The 19,222-nt window shown below is 38.0% G+C and overlaps 1 protein-coding gene across 1 annotated transcript in view; it reads right to left on the bottom strand.

The window, feature by feature from the left end:
* Positions 1 to 19,222, bottom strand: part of KIF4A (kinesin family member 4A) — a 115,430-nt gene that overhangs the window by 20,770 nt on the left and 75,438 nt on the right. Inside the window, exons 18-21 of the mRNA XM_021680348.2 lie at positions 12,318 to 12,401; positions 11,709 to 11,822; positions 858 to 1,013; positions 635 to 735 (exon numbers count right to left, since the gene is read on the bottom strand). Coding sequence (XP_021536023.1) covers positions 635 to 735; positions 858 to 1,013; positions 11,709 to 11,822; positions 12,318 to 12,401 — 455 coding nt within the window. The remainder of the gene's footprint in view (positions 1 to 634; positions 736 to 857; positions 1,014 to 11,708; positions 11,823 to 12,317; positions 12,402 to 19,222) is intronic.

Genomic DNA, 19,222 nt, shown 5'->3' on the forward strand with positions numbered 1-19,222 from the left:
CGGGGTCATGGGATAGAGCCCTGCATTGAGTTCTGTGCTTGGCAGGGAGTCTGCTTGGGATTCTCTCTCTCCCTCTGCCCCACTCCCCTGCATACTCTAAAAAAATAAAAATTAAGAAAAATAATGAAAAAAGATTTCTGAACTTCTGTTTAAATCTTTAAAGTCAGAAGAATGATACTTAGGGGCACCTGGGTGGCTCAGTTGGCTGAGCATCTGCCTACGGCAGCTCAGGTCATGATCTCCGGGTCCTGGGATCGAGTCCTGCATTGGGCTCCCTGCTCAGCTGGAGAGTCTGCTTCTTCTCCCTCTCCCTCTGTCCCTCTCCCCACCCCCAGATCATGTGCTCTCTCTCTCTCTCACTCCCTCTCAAATAAAAAAATAAAATCTTAAAAAAAAAAGTGATATTTACCTCATAAGGTATAATAATACTTCACAGGGAAGGATTAAATGAGAAAATGTATCTAACGTGTCTAGTGAACTGTATGGTTCAAAAAAATTGCTACGTTTTCTCACTTCTCTATCATCACAAAGCCTTTGAAAAACAAGTGTTTGAATCACTGGATTGATAGGTTCTATTTTGAGTCCAGGCATAGATTTTTATAAATTACAATGCCTTAAGAGATAGTCACATTACCTGAGTTCCATTTCAGTTTCTAGGCTTTCAATCTGCTTTGTAATGGAATCCTCTGACTCAGAAACTTGACCACGTAGTTCAGCAAGCGAGAATGTGCGCCTCTGTAAAGAATAGTGGGAATGAGGACGAAGTGCTAAAAGGAAAGTAATCCTCCAAAGTTGTGAGGGTTTCTGGGGGGCGCAGAGTCTGATTATTGGTAATGTATTTCCATGAGGGTGCTTACCCGGAGTTTAGGAGGTGGATTCTCCCCAGATTCCTTTTTTTCTTTGAGTTGAGCCACATCCTGAGCCAGGATCTTTCTATCTTCAAGAAGGTCATTCAGATGGCGTTTGGCTTCCTCAGTACTGACCATAACCTCAATTTCATTTGCAAGCCAATTCTAGAAGAGAAATTGGTGATGTTGGGTTAGGGATGAGGGATCTCTGGCCCATGGGCTAGATTCAGCTCCAGACTTAATTTCACTCAGAACAGAGCCCACACAAGTAGAAGTGAGATTTCCATTCATGCCTACACTCACCCAAAATTGTAATAGCTCTCCAAGAGCTCTTAACAGCAATATCCTAAAAGGTCATAAGAAAGGCTTTCTGCAGAAAATCTTTCTCTAGATAACCCTAGTATTTCTAAACACTGTCTTTGCCTTCTCCATTTTCTCCTTAACTTGTCCTTAACTAGTCATGATAAGGAATTGAAATATATTTTGATTATCTGTTCTATTTAATACACAGGCACCCATTCTTTTTAAAATTTTTTTTTTTAAAGATTTTATTTATTTATTTGAGAGAGAGAGAGAATGAGAGAAAGCACATGAGAGGGGGGAGGGTCAGAGGGAGAAGCAGACTCCCCGCCGAGCAGGGACCCCAATGCGGGACTCGATCCCGGGACTCCAGGATCATGACCTGAGCCGAAGGCAGTCGCCCAACCAACTGAGCCACCCAGGCGCCCTCTTTTTTAAATTTTTTTATTTGAGTATAGTTGACACATAATGTTACACTAGTTTCCTGTGTACAACATAGTGATTCAACATCTCTATATGTTATGCTGTGTTCACTACCAGTATAGCTACCATCTGTCACCATACAACGCTATTACAGTATCATTGACTATATTGATGCTATTCTTTTTATTCCTGTGACTTCATTCCATAACTAGAAGCCTGTACCTTCCACTCCCCTTCACCCATTTTGCCCATGCCTCTACTCCCCCTTTCCCTCCGGCAACCATCCGTTAGTTCTCTGTATTTATAGGTCTGATTCTGCTTTTTGTTTGTTCATTCATTTGTTTTTTAGATTCCACATATGAGTGAAATCATATGCTATTTGTCTCTCAGTCTGACTTATTTCACTTAGCATAATACCCTAGAGGTATTAGGTCCATCCACGTTGTCACAAATGGCAAGATCTCATCCTTTTTTTATGGCTGTGTAACATTCCATTGTGTGTGCTGTGTGTGTGTGTATCATATCTTCTTTACCCATTTATCTATCAGTGGACACTTAGGTTGCTTCCTTATCTTGGCTATTGTAAATAATGCTGCAATACACATGGGGTGCAAATATCTTCAAGTTAGTGTTCTCATTTTCTTTGAGTAAATACCCAGTAGTGGAATTACTGGATCATATGGTATTTCTATTTTTAATTTTTTGAGGAACCTCCATACTGTTTTCCCCAGTAGATGTACCAATTTACATTCCCACCAACAATACACAAAAGTTCCTTTTTCTTCACATCCTTGCCAACACTTGTTATTTTTTGTCTTTCTGATTTTAGCCATTTTGACAGGTGTAAGGTAATATCTCATTGTAGTCTGATCTGGTGAGTAGTGATGTTAAAGCATTTTTTCATGTGTCTGTTGGCCATGTGTATGTCTTCTTTGGGAAAATGTCTATTTAGGTCCTCTGCCCATTTTTTAATTTGATTGCTTTTCTGGTGTTGAGTTGTACAAGTTCTTTATATATCTTGGATATTAACCCCTTATTGGATATATCATTTGCAAATATCTTCTCCCATTCAGTAGGTTGCCTTTTTGCTTTGTTGATGGTTTCCTTCACTGTGCAAAAGCTTTTTATTTTGATGTACTACCAATAGTTTATTTTTGCTTTTGTTTCTCTTGCCTTAGGAGACATACTTAGATATGCACTCTTAATCTTTAAAATCGATGAATGAAATTTTTTAAGCAAACAAAACTAAATTTAGTTTCTAAAAAGTAACCATCTCTGAGAACATTTTCACTTTTTTTTTTTTTAAAGATTTTATTTATTTGACAGAGAGAGCATAAGCAGAGGGAGAGAGAGAAAGAGAGAAGCAGACTCCCTGTTCAGCAAGGAGCCCGATGTGGGACTCGATCCCAGGACCCTGGGATCATGACCCAGGCCGAAGGCAGCCGCTTAACTGACTGAGCCACCCAGGCGTCCCCATTTTCACTTTTGATGGAGACATACAATGCTTAAAAGTAATCAAAAGGAGGGTGGAGTGAGTGAATATATTAACATCAGATAATGTAAAATTCACATCAAAGACTATTATTGAGGATAAAAAAGATTATTTCATAGTGGTAAAGGAGTCAATTATTCAAAAGGACTTAATCCTTAATGTTTATAATTTAAGCACCAAAATCATACATAAGCCAACAAAGGAGATAATACGAAATCACAAAAATACTCAGTTGATCCAAAAGAAGCCAGAAAACAAACAAAATAAAAGGAATGATGAACAGATGGGACAAATAGAAAATAGCAAGATAATAGAGTCAAGCCTACCCATATCAATAATCATAATAAAAGCAAATGGTCTAAACACCCCAATTAAAATGCAGATTGTTAGACTGTATTATAAAAGCTAGACCCAACTATATGCTGCCTAGAAGAAACACATTTTATTTTTTTTTAAGTTTATGTATGTATTTTAAATAATCTCTACACTCAATGTGGGGCTTGAACTCATGACCCTGAGATCAAGAGTTGCATGCTCTTCAGGGCACCTGGGTGGCTCAGTTGATTGAGCATCTGCCTGTGGCTCAGGGGTCATGATCTCAGGGTCCTGGGATTGAGCCCTGAATAGGGCTCCCTGTTCAGTGGGGAGTCTGTTTCTCCCTCTGCCTCTCCCTCCCACTGTGCTCTCTCTCAAATAAATAAATAAATGAGAATCTTTAAAACAAACAAAAAAAGAGTTGCATGTTCTTTTGACTGAGCCAGCCAGATACCCCGGAAACACACTTTAAAAACGAAGGCACAGATAGGTTAAAACCAAAGGGATTAAAAAATATATACCATTTTAGGGGCGGCTGGGTGGCTCAGTCGGTTAAATGTCTGCCTTCAGCTCAGGTCATGATCCCAGGGTCCTGGTATGGAGCCCCAGATCGGACACCTGCTCAGCAGGGAGTCTGCTTCTCCCTCTCCTCTGCCTCTCCTTTCATGCTCATGCTCTCTCTCTACCTCTCATGCACGCATTCCCTCTCTCTCAAATAAATTAATAATCTTTTTGGGGTGCCTGGGTGGCTCAGTCAGTTAAGTGTCTGCCTTCAGCTCAGGTCATGAACTCAGGGTCCTGGGCTCAAGCCCCGCATCGGGCTCTCTGCTCAGCGGGGATTCTGCTTCTCCCTCTGTGCTCTCTCTCTCTCACACAAGCAGGGGGAATGCGAGAGGTATATATATATATATACACACACACACATACATATATATATATATATATACACATACATATGTATATATATACCATTATATGTGTATATATATGTATATATATACCATTCTAGCATTAGTAAAAAAAAAAAAAAGCTGGAGGGCCTACATTATTATCAGAAAAAGTAGATTTCAGAACAAAGAATATTACCAGGAATAAAAAAGATCATTTCATAATAATGAAAGGATCAATTAATCCTAATTATTTACACCCCTAATAACAGAGCGTCAAAATACATGAAGCAAAAGTAGAACTACAAGGTGAAAAAGACAAATCCATAATTCAAGTTGGAGATGTGAATACCCACTTCTCAATAAATGATAGAATAAGGCAGAAAATCGGCAAGGATACAGTAGAAATGAACAGCATAATCAAATAGAAAAGATTGACATTTATAGAACACTCTCTCCAACAATAGCAAAATACATGTTCTTCTCAAGTACACATAAAATATTTGCCAAGATTGACCATATTCTAAGCCATAATAAGCCTCATTAAATTTGAAAGGATTCAAGTCACACAATGTTCTCTAACCACAATGAAATTAAATTAGAAATCATAACACAAAGATATCTAGAAAAATACCCCAATATTTGGAAACTAAGTAACTCACTTGTAAAAAAACCCTTGGGTCAAAGAAGAAATCAACAGGGAAATTAGAATGCATTTTGAATTGAATGAAAATGAAAATATAAGTATCAAAATCTGTGGGATGTCATTAAAGGATTACTTAAGGGGAAATTTATAGCACTAAATGCCTATATTAGGAAAGAAGAAGGGGCACCAGGATGGCTCAGTCGGTTAAGCATCCAACTCTTGATTTCAGCCCAGGTCATGATTTCAGGGTTGTGAGACTGAGTCCTGTGTCAGGCTCTGCTCTGGGCATGGAGCCTGTTTGGGATTCTTTCCCTCCCACTCCCTCTGCCCCTCTCCCCGCCTCAAAAAAAAAAAACCCAAAAAAAAACCAAAAAAAAAACCAACCCTCGAATCAATGACCTCAGCTTCTACCTTAAGAAACTAAAAAAAATAAAAGCTAATTAAATCCAAGCCAGAAGTAAGGAAATAATAAAGATCAGATTGGAAATTAATAAGTTGGGGTTTGGGGGACATTTTTAAAATTTTGGTAAAATACACATAACATAAAATTTACCATTTTAACCATTAGTAAGAATGAGCTGGTTCTTTGATAAACCTCTAGCCAAACTGATCATGAAAAAGGAAAAAGGCACAAAATATCAATAACAGGAGTAAGATGATATTACCACAGCTTTTACAGACTTTAGAAGGATAAGGGAATATTATGAATAACTTTATTTGACAACTTAGATGAAGCAGACAAGTTCACCAAAACACACAAACTACCAAAGCTTACTTAAGAAGAAATATATAACCTGAGCAACCCTATATCTATTTTAAAAAACTGAATTTTAGTTAATTTTCACCTACTCCCCAAAGCAAATCTAACAAAAAAACCCTTCAGGCCCAGATGACTTAACTTGTGAATTTTACCCAACTTTTAAAGAAGAAACAATATTAATTCTATACAAACTCTTCCAGATAATTGAAAAAGAAGGAATACTTCCCAACTAATCCGAAGAGGCCAACATTACTTTGATACCAAAACCAGATGAAGACATTATAAGAAAACAACAGACCAATATCCCTCATGAACAGAGATGCAAAATTTTACACAAAATTTTTATTTTAGAAAAATTTTAATTTTATATACTGCTGAATTCAACAATACATAAAAAGGATGATATATCACAACCAAGTGGAGTTTATCCAAGGAACGCAAGCCTGGTTTCATAATTGAATATCAAAACACAGAATAAAACCTTACAACAAATTAAGAATACATAAGAACTTCCTCAATCTGTGGGGTGCCTGGGTGGCTCAGACGGTTAAGCATCTGACTCTTGATTTTGGCTCGGGCCATGATCTTGGGGTCCTGGGATCAAGCCCTGCAAGGGGCTCTGTGCTCAGCAACTCTGCTCCTCCCCTACCCCCCGGCTTGTGCTCTCTCAAATAAATAAATAAAATCTTAAAAAAAAGGACTTCCTCAATCTGATAAAGGGTATCTATGAAAAACCTACAGCTAACATCATACTTAATGGTGAAAGACTGAATCCTTTCCCCCAAGATCAGGAAAAATAGAATGGTTTCTACTGTCACCACTCCTATTCAACATTATCCTGAAGGTCCAAGCTGATGTAATAGGACAAGTAAGAGAAATAAAAGATACAGATTAGAAAGGAAGAAATAAATCTGTATTTACAGATGGCATGACTGTTTGTGTAGAAAATCCCAAAGAACCTACAAAATAGTTACTAGACTAATAAAGTCAAAAGACAAAAGTTAATATACAAAAATCAATTGTATTTCTATAAACCAGCAATGAACAACCGGATAAACAATTTGGCAGTTTCTTATAAAGTTAAACATACACTTACCATATGACCTAGCAATTCTACTCCTAGGTATTTACCCAAGTGAAATGTTTACCTATGTTTACACAGAAACCTGTATATAAATGTTTTTATAGCAGCTTTATTCATAATCACCAAAAACTGGAAAAAAGGGGTGCCTGGGTGGCTTAGTTGGTTAAGCATCTGCCTTCCGCTAGGTTCATGATCTCAGGGTCCTGGGATGGAGCCCTGCATCGGGCTCTCTGCTCAGTGGGGAGTCTGCTTTTCCCTCTCCCTCTGTGTTCTCTCTCTCTCAAGTAAATAAATAAAATATACAAAAGATTAAAAAAAACTGGAAAAAAACTCCAAGATATCCCTTAATAGGTGAATTGATAAACTGTGGGATATCCATACAGTGGAATACAACTCAGCAAAAAAAAAAAAAAAAAAAAAAAAGGCAGAAATTACTGATTCATGCAACATTTATAAATGAGTCTCCAATGCATTATGCTAAGTGAAAGAAGTCATGCTATATGTTTCTTTTTTTTTATATGTTTCTATTTATATGACACTGATGCAAAGGGAAAACAATTATGACAGAATATACATCAGTGTTTGCCAACGGCTAGGGTTGTGGGAGGAGCTGATCACAAACAGGTAGAGAGGAATTAGGGAGGACAATAAAACTCTCCTATACCTTGCTTGTGATGGTGGTTCTACAACTATATGTGTTGTCAAAACTCTCAGAATTGTATACTACAAAAGGTAAATCTTACAGTATGTCAGATATGCCTTAATAAAGTTGAAAAAAATCAATGTCATTTGCCATACTAACAGAGTAAAAACAAACCATAAGATCATCTCAATAGGATTCAGAAAAAACTTTTGAAAAAACCCCAACATCCGTTCACGATAAAAACTTTCAGCAAACTAGGGATAGACAGGAACTTCTTCAAACTGATAAAGGACATAAACTGAAACCTGTAGCAAATATCATATTTGATGGTGAAGGATTGAATGGTATCTCCCCAAGATTGGGAGAAAAGCAAGGATGTCTCTTTTCACCTACTCAATTAAATATTTTACTGGAGGTTCTAGCAAGTGTAGTAAGACAAGATCAAGTTAAAAAAAGGGGCATACAGAGCTAATAAGTAAATAAAATTGTCTCTATTTGCAGATGACATGATTGACTATGTAGCCTCTATAAAAAAGCTGTAAGAGGGGAGCCTTGGTGGCTCAGTCAGTTAAATGTCTGCCTTCGGCTCAGTGTCATGATCCCAGGGTCCTGGGATTGGGCCCCCCATCGGGTTCGGGGTCCTTGCTCGGTGGGGAGCTTGCTTCTCTCACTCCTTCTCCCTCTGCCTGCTGCTCCCCCTGCTGTGTGCTCTCTCTGTCAAATAAATAAATAAAATCTTAAAAAAAAATTAAAAAAGGGGGCGCCTGGGTGGCTCAGTCATTGGGCATCTGCCTTCAGCTCAGGTCATGATCCCAGGGTCCTTGGATTGAGTCCCACATTGGGCTCCCTGCTCGGCGGGTGTCTGCTTCTCCCTCTCCCACTCCCCCTGCTTGTGTTCCTGCTCTCACTGCCTCTCTCTCTGTCAAATAAATGGATAAAATCTTCAATTAAAAAAACCCAAAAGAGCTATAAGAACCAATGAATATGTCCAAACAATTGGAAATTGAAAAAAACATTTCCGATATCATAAAAATATGAAATACTTAAGAATATATTTGACAAAAGATGTGCAACACCTGTATACTGAAAACCAAAACACTACTGAGAGAAATTAAAGATTTAAATAAATGGAGAGATGCATGGTGTTCATAAATCAAAAGACTCAATACTGTTAAGATATAAATTCTCCTCAAGTTTATATATAGATTCTATGTAATCCTAATCAAATTCCCAGTAGACTTTTTTATGGAAATTAACAAGCTGATTCTAAAATTTATATGAAAATGCACAGCACCTAGTTTTCCCAAAACAACTTTGAAAGAGAATAACAACTTTGGGGGGCTTATACTACCTGATTTCAGAACTTATTACAAGGCTAGTCTGATGAAACATGTTGGTATTCGTATAAAGATAGGTCAATGGAATAGAATCTAGAAATTGATTTATGGACAATTGATTTTGACAAAGGTGTCATGTCAAAATGAATCATAGACTTAAATGTAAAGCTTAAAACTGTATAAAATAAAAAGCTTTTGCACAGCAAAGGAAATAGTCAACAAAACTAAGAGGCAACCCACAGAATGGGAGAAGATATTTGCAAATGACATTACAGATAAAGGGCTGTATCCAAGATCTATAAAGAACTTCTCAAACTCAACACCCAAAAAACAAATAATCCAGTCAAAAAATGAGCAGAACACATGAACAGACACCTTTCCAAAGAAGACAAACAAATGGCTAACAGACACATGAAAAAATGTTCAACATCATTACCCATCAGGGAAATACAAATCAAAAGCACAATGAGATACCACCTTACACCAGTTAGAATGGCAAAAATTAACAAGACAGGAAACAAGTGTTGGCGAGGATGTGGAGAAAGGGGAGCCCTCGTACACTGTTGGTGGGAATGCAAGCTGGTACAGCCACTCTGGAAAACAGTATGGACGTTCCTCAAGAAGTTAAAAATAGAGCTACCCTATGACCCAGCAATTGCACTACTAGGTATTTACTCCAAAGATATATAGTGAAAAGAAGGGGCACCTGCACCCCAGTGTTCATAGCAGCAATGTCCACAATAGCCAAACTGTGGAAGGAGCTGAGATGCCCTTCATCAGACGAATGGATAAAGAAGATGTGGTTCATATATACAATGGAATATTACTCAGCCATCAGAAAGGATGAATACCCACCATTTGCATCGACATGGATGGAACTGGAGGGGATTAGGCTAAGTGAAATAAGTCAAGCAGAGAAAGACAATTATATGGTTTCACTCATATGTGGAACATAAGGAATAGTGCGGAGGACCACAGGGGAAGGGAGGGAAAACTGAAGGGGAAGAAATCAGAGAGGGAGACAAACGATGAGAGACTCTGGACTCCGGGAACCAAACTGAGGGTTACAGAAGGAGGTGGGTGGGGGATGGGGTAACTGGGTGATGGGTATTAAGGAGGGCACGTGTAGTGATGAGCAATAGGTGTTATATGCAACTAATGAATCGTTGAACACTAAATCAAAAACTAATGATGTACTGTATGTTGGCTAATTGAACACAATAAAAAAATAAAAATTAAATTCAAACTTAAAAAAAATTCTAGAAGAAAATTTAGAGGGAAATCTTAGTGACCTTGGGTTTGGCAAATATTTCTTAAACAGGGCATAAAACCCATTAAGCATAAAAGAAAAAATGTCAATAAATTGGATGGCATCAAAATTAAAAAGCCTTGCTCTTCAAAAGACCCTGTTAAAAAGGCGAAAGGCAAGCTACAGCCCAGGAGAAATTTATAAAACATAAAAGTCCTTTGTTGGATATATCTAGAATATATAAAGAATTCTAACTGAAAAGTAGTAAAAAAAGACAACCCAATTAAAAAATGGGGAAGGGGGGGCGCCTGGTGGCTCAATTGGTTAAGCATCCACCTTTGGCTCAGGTGGTGATCTAGGGGTCCTGGGATCTAGCCCCTCTTCCTCTCACTCTGCCTCTCTCTCAAATAATAAATAAATAAAATCTTTAAAAAAATGGGGAAGATTTAGGGCGCCTGGGTGGCTCAGTCGTTAAGCATCTGCCTTTGGCTCAGGTCATGATCCCAGGGTCCTGGGATCGAGCCTCATGTCGGGCTCCCTGCTCAGCGGGGAGGCTGCTTCTCCCTCTCTGGTTGTGCTCTGTCTCTCTCTCTCTAAAAAAAAAAAAAAACACAAAAACAAAAAGCAAACCAAACAAACAAACAAAAAAATGGGGAAGATTTGAACAGATATTTCACATAACATACGTATGGCAAATAAGCACATGAAAAGATGCTCAACATCATTAGTCATAAGGGAAATGAAAACTAAAATCACAATGAGGTACCACTACCCATTCACTAGAATACCTAAGATTTAAAAGACTGATCATACTCAGTATTCCTAAGAATGTACAGCAACAAGAACACTCATAAATTGCTAGTAGAAAGGTACAACCACCTGGGAAAACAATTTTTGCAGTCGCTTAAAAGTTAAAACATACACCTACCATATGAGAGAGCCAGCCAGTCCACTCCTAGGTTACCTACCCAAAAGAAATAAAAACCTATATCCACACAAACACTTGTATATATAAATGTTCAGTACAATATTTGTAATAACTAAAAACTGGAAACACCACAAAATGCCCACCAGCAGGTGAATGGATAAATGAATTGTGGGACAGCCATATAACAGGATGCCATTCAGCAATAAAAAGGAAAGAAGTATTGAGACACACAACCACAGGGATGAATCTTGATATAATTATGCTGAATGAAAGTCAGAAAAAGAAAACATACTGTATGATTAATTTTTTATACATAGAAAATAAAAACTAATCTATAGTGACAGAAAGCAGATGTAATGGTTGCCTGGAGATTGGGAAGGAGAGGGGTGGACTGGGGAGGGGAGAAAAGGATTACCAAGGCGTACAAAGTATGTTTTGGTCATGACGGACGTTGACATTGTCTTGATTGTGGTGCTGATTTCATGGGTGCATCTGTGTCATAGCTTATTAAATTGTACACGTTAAATATGTACGGTTTATTGTAGGTCAGTTGTACCTCAGTAAAACTGTTAAAAAAAACTAACTGAACTTCAGTGGAGGCAGGGACGGAAAGGGTTCTCTACTCTTGGTCTTTAACATCTGTTCAAAGATATTCAAAGGTATCATTAGGAAATCAGGCTTTCGGGGAGAACTTCAGATTTTGAAGTGTTTAATTCTGAACCAAAAGAAAGCTTTTTTCCACGTCTTCCCTATCCCCAGTGTAGATAAGAGAAATGGCAGCGCAAGCTGTCCATACCTTCACTCGAGCTGCAGTGCCTTCCATTCCACGGCTCTGAGTCTCTTTCCGCTTATCTGCGACCTCCTGTTGTTTTTGGAGAGCATCCTTGAGACGCTTGTTGGCAGCTGCTGCCTAAATAAAAATGGCTCACAGTAATGTTGAATTGAAGGTTGACCAAAAAAAAATGTTTTAATTTCCATTTTACTTTCTTAGTAAAGAAAAATGAAAAAAATTCTATGGGTTTGAGTTCCTATAGGAATCAACTTTTAAGTCTCCGTGCACATAATACTGGAGAACAGCTACTGCTTTAGAGCCTAGGAGAGGTACACATTTCAAAGAAGTACTTTGGACTGAAAGTGTCTGGCAATGTCACTTCTCAATATTACTCTGTATTTTTTTTTGGAAATAAGAAAGCCCAATCGGAAAAAAAAAATCCTTATTTGAACAGTACCATTTTCTTCAGATTTTTATCTGCTCACAGTTCATGACATATAAACAGGGATTAAGACTTAGGAATTGCTGGCCAAGATTGGTATCACTGGTTTCTCAGGACACTGGCTCGTTTAAGGGATACTACTTTGTCAGCACCTAAGCCTGAAGGTGACCTAGTAGATTGGATTTTCTTACCTCCTCAGTTTTACGTCTGAGCACATTAGACTGTTTCTGGAAGTTTCTTTCAAGTTTGAGCAGTTCATATTGCCTCTTACGGTCCTGAGAAGAAAAAAGTCAGACTTTTAATTGCGATTCAGCTAGCTAACATGAAACCTTATAACATAACTAAAGAGTCTTTCAATGTAACAGTCATTATGGAAAACATTATGGAGGTTCCTCAAAAAATAAAAATAGAACTACCATACAGTCTAGCAATCCCACTACTGGGTATATATTCAAAGGAAATGTAATATGAAATCAGTATCTTGAAGAGGTATCTGCATTCTCATATTCATTGCAGCATTATTCATAGTAACCAAGATATGGAAACAACGTAAGTGTCGACAGATAAATGGATAAAGAAAATGGGGCATATGTATACAATGGAATATTATTCAGCCACAAACAAGAAGGAAATCCTGCCATTTGCAACAACATGGATGAACCTAAAGGTCATTATGGTAACTGAAATAAACCAAACTAAGAAGGACAAATACTGTATGATCTCACTTACATGTGGAATCTAAAGAAGTCAAACTCATAGAACCAGAGAGTAATGGTGGTTACCAGGAACTGGGGGTGGGGAAAATAGGGAAAAGTTGGCCAAAGGTACAAATGAGTAAGTTCTGGGGATCAATATATAATAGTGATTATAGTCAGTAATACTGTATTGTATACTTGAAATCTGCTAAGTGTTAGGGTTAGTGTTAATCTTAAATCTTAAGTGTTCTCACCACACTGAAAAAAACTATGTGAGGTGATGGATGTATTGCCAACAGGAAATGTGACATCTCCAAACTTATTCTTCTCTTTCAAGACTGTTATGCCTATTCTGGATCACTTCCATTTCCATATGAATTTTAGGATCAGCATGTGAATTTCTGCAAATAAGCCAGCTGGAATTTTGATAGAGATTGTACTAAATCTGTAGATCAATCTGGGAAGTATTCCATCTTTTTTTTGGGGGGGGGGGGAGAGTATTCCATCTTAAGCATATTAAGTCTTCCCAGCCATGAACATGGGCTATCTTTCCATTTATTTAATTATTTCAATGATGTTTTATAGAATTTAGTGTATAAGTTTTACATTTGTTAAGTTTATTCCTAAGCATTTTATTCTTATTGATGCTATTATAAATGGAATTGTTTTCTTCATTTTCAAATTCGTTTCTAGTGTAAAGAAATACAACTGACTTTTGTACATTGAACTTATATCCTCCAACCTTGCTGAACTCATGTATTAGTTTTCCTAGTTTTTTAGTAGATTCTCTAGCATTTTATTTTTATTTTTTTAAAGATTTTACTTATTTATTTAACAGAGAGAGAGACAGCGAGAGAGGGTACACAAGCAGGGGGAGTGGGAAAGGGAGAAGCAGGTTTCCTGCCGAGCAGGGAGCCTGATGCGGGGCTCGATCCCAGGACCCTGAGACCATGACCTGAGCCAAAGGCAGTCGCTTAACCGACTGAGCCACCCAGGCGCCCCTCTCTAGCATTTTATACATACACAATCATGTTACCTGCTAACAGAGTTTTGCTTCTTCCTTTCCAATCTGGATGCCTTTTATATATTTTTCTTGCCTAAGTGTCCTGGCTAGAACCTTCAGGACAATGTGGAATAAAAGTGACAAGAGTGGATATTCTTGTCCTGTTCCTGATCTTAGGGGGAAAGTATTCTTTCTTTCCCTATTATGATGTCAGCTGCAGGTTTTTCATAAATGCCCTTTAACAGGTTGAGGAAGTTCTCCAAGTTTCCTGAGTGTTTTTATTATGAAAGGGTGATGGATTTTGTCAAATGCGTTTTCTGTCTGCTGAGATAATCATGTGGTTCTTGTCCTTTATTCTACTGATATGGTGTAATATATCAACTGACTTTCAGATGTTAAGGAAGGCTTACATTTTTTTCAGATGAACCCTACTTGGTCATGGTGTATCATTCTTTTTATATGTTGCTGGATTGAATTTGTTAGTATTATGTTGAAGACTTTCACTTCTAGGGGCGCCTGGGTGGCTCAGTTGGTTAAGCAACTGCCCTCGGCTCAGGTCATGATCCTGGAGTCCCGGGATGGAGTCCCGCATCGGGCTCCCTGCTCAGCGGGGGGTCTGCTTCTCCCTCTGACCCTCCCCCTCTCATGCTCTCTGTCTCCCATTCTCTCTCTCAGATAAATAAATAAAATCTTTAAAAAAAAAAAGACTTTCACTTTTATATTCATAAGAGATATTGGTCTATAGTTTTCTTCGGATGTCTTTGGTTTTGGTATAAAGGAAATATTGGCCTCATCGAATGAGCTGGGAAATGTTTCCCCTGCTTCTGTTTTTTGGAATTGTTTCCGAAAATTTGGTATTATTTCCTCTTTAAATGTCTGATAGAACTCACCAGTGAAGCCATCTGGGCCAGGGCTTTTCTTTCTGGTAAGTTATTCATTCATTCATTCATTCATTCATTCACTCAAGAGAGCGAGCGCACACAAGAGTGCAGGGGGATGGGCAGAGGGAGGGGGAGAGGGAGAGAGAGAATCCTCACACAGACTCCCTGTTGAGCGCGGAGCCCAACTCAGGGCTTGATCCCAGGACCCTGAGATCATGACCTGAGCCGAAATCAAGAGTCAGACGCTTAACCGACTAAGCCACCCAGGCACCCCCTTTCTGAAAAGTTTTAAACTAGTAAATTAATCTCTTGTTATGGGTCTATAAAGATTTTCTATTTCTTCTTGAGTCACTTTCAATAATTTTTATCTTTCCAAAAATTTTCCCATTTCATTTAGGCTATTTAATTTGTTGGCATACAGTTGCTCATAGTATGCCCTTATAATCCTTTCATTCTGAAAACCAGTAGTGACATCCCCTCTTTATTCCTAATTTTAGTAATGAATCTTCTTTTTTTCTTGTTAAGCCTACCTAAAGATTTGTCAGTATTTGTTGATCATTTCCAAGGTCCAATTTTTGGTTTCACTGATTTTCTCTATTATTTTTTCCATTCTCTATTTCATTAATTTCCACTCCAACCTTTAATATTTCTGTCTTTCTGCTAGCTTTGGGTTTAGTTTGCTCATTTTTTTTTTTTTTCAGTGTCTTAAAGTGGAAGTCTAGGTTACTGATTTGAGATCTTTATTCATTTTTAATATAGGCATTAACAACTACAAATTTCTCTCTAACACTGCTTTAGCTGCATCCCACAAATTTTGGTATATTATGTCTTTGTTTTTATTCATCAAAAAATTTCCATGTGATTTCTTCTTTGATCCATTATTTAATTAGGACTATGTTGTGTAATTTCCTCATATTAGTGAATTTCCCAAATTCCTTTCTGTTATTGATTTCTTATTTCATTCCATTGTGGTTGTAAAATATACTTTATATTATTTCATTCCTTTTAAGCTTATTTTTTTTCCTTTTAAGCTTACTGAGGCATGTTTTATGGCCTAATATATGGTCTATCCTGGAGAATGTTCTATGTGTACTTGAGAAGACTGTATACCCTGCTGTTGGAGTAGTCTATAGATGTCTATTAGGTCTAGTTAGTTTATAGTATTTTTAAGTCTTTGATGTCCTTGCAGATCTTGTGCCTAGTTGTTCTATCCATTTTTGAAAGTGAGGTATTGAAATGTCTAAATATTATTATTGATTTGTCTATTTCTCCCTTCATTTCTGTCGGTGTTTGCTTCATGTATTTTGAGGCTTTGTTGCTAGGTGCATATATTTTTTAATAATAGTTAGCTTCCTAATGGGTTGACTCTTGTATCATTATAAAATGTTCCTTTCTATTTCTAGTAATATTTTGTGTTTTAAAGTGTATTTTGTCTGTATAGCCACATCAGCTCTTTTATGGTTGGTGTTTGAATGGTAGATCTTTTTCCAACCTTTTGCTTTCAACTTATTTGTATCTTTGAATCCATCATGTGCCTTCTGTAGACAGCATATCTTGTTATAGATCTTGTTTTTTTTTTTTTAATCCACTCTGACAATTTCTACCTTTTGAGTAGATGGTTTAATCTACTCACATTATGTTTATTGATATGTTTGGATTCATCTTTTCAAGTTTACTTTTTTTTAAATGTCCTATCTTTTTTGTTCCTCCATTCTTTCCTTACTGTTTTCTTTTACATTAAGTGAATGAGTATTTTTTAGGGTAGCATATTGATTCCTTTAATGATTATTTCACCCTATTTCTGAGCTATTTTCTTTTTTAAAAGATTTTATTTATTTGACAGAGAGAGAGCAAGCGCACAAGCAGGGGGAGCGGCAGGCAGAAGGAGAAGCAGGCTTCCCGCTGAGCAGGGAGCCCAACGTGGGGCTCGATCCCAGGACTCAGGGATCATGACCTGAGCTGAAGGCAGACGCTTAATGACTGAGCCACCTAGGCGCCCCTTGAGTTATTTTCTTAATGATTGTCCTCGTACTTATAATAAACATCTTATCAGAATCTACTTCAGATTTATATTAACTTAATTCCAGTGAAATATAGAAACATTATTCCTATACAGCTCTGTTCTCTTCCCTTTTTGTGCTATTATTGTTATGTAAATTATATCTAGATGTAACCACATAATTCATTATTATTACTATTACTTTATATAATTTGTTCTCTAAATAAGCTGAGATGAAAGAAGAGCAAATATATATTTATAGAATTTGTTCTTATTTACCATTTCTGGTTCTCCTCATTTCTTCCTGTAGATTCATGTTACCACCTGATGCCATTTCTTTACTCAAATACAACTTTGCTCCCAGCCACCTCTTTTGTCAAATATATTACATTTCTATGTTATAGGGTCCATCAATATAATTATATAAACATTATTTTATATAATTGCTTTTTAAATCAGTTAAGAGAAGGGAGAAGAAATACGCAACTATACTCTCTTTTAGAATTACCTACATAATATCTTTACTGGCACTCTGTGTTTTCTGTGTGTGTGTGTGTGTGTGTGTAGATTCAAATTACTGTCTGATATCACTTGCTTTCAGTCTAAAGTTCTTTTAGTATTGTAAGGTAGGTCTGCTAAAAACAAGATCACTTGGCTTTTGTTTATATGGAAATGTCTTTATTTTTTTAAAGATTTTATTTATTTGAGAGAGAGTGAGAGTGAGAGAGCACAAGCAGGCAGAGGGGCAGATGGAGAGGGAGAAAGAGACTCCCCACTGAGCAGGGAGCCCGAGTTGGATCATGACCTGAGCCAAAGGCAGACGCTTAACTGACTGAGCCACCCAGGTGTCCCTTGTCTTCATTTTTGAAAGAAAGCTTCGTTATCTATACAATTCTTTGTTGATAGTATTTTACTTCAGCACTTTGAGTATGTTGTCCCACTGTCTTCTGGCCTCCATTGTTTTTGATGAGAATTCAGCTGTTAATGGGGCGCCTGGGTGGCTCAGTCGTTAAGCGTCTGCCTTCGGCCCAGGTCATGATCCCAGGGTCCTGGGATTGAGCCCCGCGTCGGGCTCCCTGCTCCGCGGGAAGCCTGCTTCTCCCTCTCCCGCTCCCCCCCCTTGTGTTCCCTCTCTCGCTGTGTCTCTCTCTGTCAAATAAATAAAATCTTAAAAAAAAAAAAAAAGAATTCAGCTGTTAATTTTATTGGGGTTTGCTTGTATGTGATGAGTCATTTTATTTTGCTGCTTTCAAGTTGTTTTGTCTTTGTCTTTCAACATTTTGACATAATGTGTTTTGGTGTGGATCCCTTTGCATTTATTTTGGAGTTTATTGAACTTCTTCGATGTGTAGATTTTTTTGCAGCAAATTTAGAAAATTTTCAGCCATTATTATCTTTGAATATGTTTACTGTTTCACTTACGGTTCTTGCGGAGCTATCAGTTTCTTAATTGCTCACCACCAAAATTTCCATTATTTTTGACAGCTCCTTTAGGTGTTAACTTCCCCAAACTCTGTCCCCAAATAATGAGAGCCCCTTAGGGAGGGCTGCATTCCTATGGCTGTTCCAATGGCCTGCCTTTCCCCCCACGACAGAACCTCTGTATCACTGTTCAGGACTGGGGAGTGGGGATAGTAGCCCACTTCCCTGAGTGACTGCTCTGTTCTATGAGTAGGGTGCTGGGCAGGGGCAGTACGCTCTATTTTTCTTGGCTTGCCTCTCCTGACATGGAACCTATATCCTACGATTAGATGGGTTGGGGTAATCAGGCCCCAGCATTCTTGGCCTTTTGTAGCAGGAGTAGAGCTTCTGCCCTACACATAGGGGCTAGGCAGAAGAAAGGATCCCTAGACCATCTTGGTTGCTCTTGCCTGAAGTGGAACTTCAGCAACCTGGAGCTATGGGGGATGAAACAGAAGAAACCATGGCCACAGACTGGAAGTTGAGGAGTGAGGGGAGTGCCATGGACCCTTGCTTCTTACTGAGGTTTAGTAGATTTCCTTGAATAGAGTTTCTTTGCTATATGCCCTTCAGGACATATAGAGACTTTCAATGCCTGTTTTTATAAATTTCACTAGTTAGGCTTCTTTTGCCAAGAGTGTTCACAAAGCTCCTCTTGCCACCATTCGAAAAGTACCTCTCCTCATTTCTTGACCCAATGCATCACATTCTGGCCAATTCTAGTATATGTGCTGCCGAAGCAAGCACAACATTCTGGCCAATTCTAAAAATGTCCCCATATCAATGTCCTTTCCAAGAATACTGTTACTACTCTAATTCAGGCCCTTACTATCTTTCTGGATGACGTAATATGTTCTTAACTTGTGTTCTGCCCTCCAGTTTCTCAGTACTTCAGTTTGTTAAACACATTACTCTCAGATGTATCTTTTTTTTTTTTTTTTTTTTTAAAGATTTTATTTATTTATTTGACAGAGAGAAACACAGCGAGAGAGGGAACACAAGCAGGGGGAGTGGGAGAGGGAGAAGCAGGCTCCCCGCAGAGCAGGGAGCCCGATGC

Source organism: Neomonachus schauinslandi, chromosome X (genome assembly GCF_002201575.2).
Source record: "Neomonachus schauinslandi chromosome X, ASM220157v2, whole genome shotgun sequence".
Taxonomy (NCBI): domain Eukaryota; kingdom Metazoa; phylum Chordata; class Mammalia; order Carnivora; family Phocidae; genus Neomonachus; species Neomonachus schauinslandi.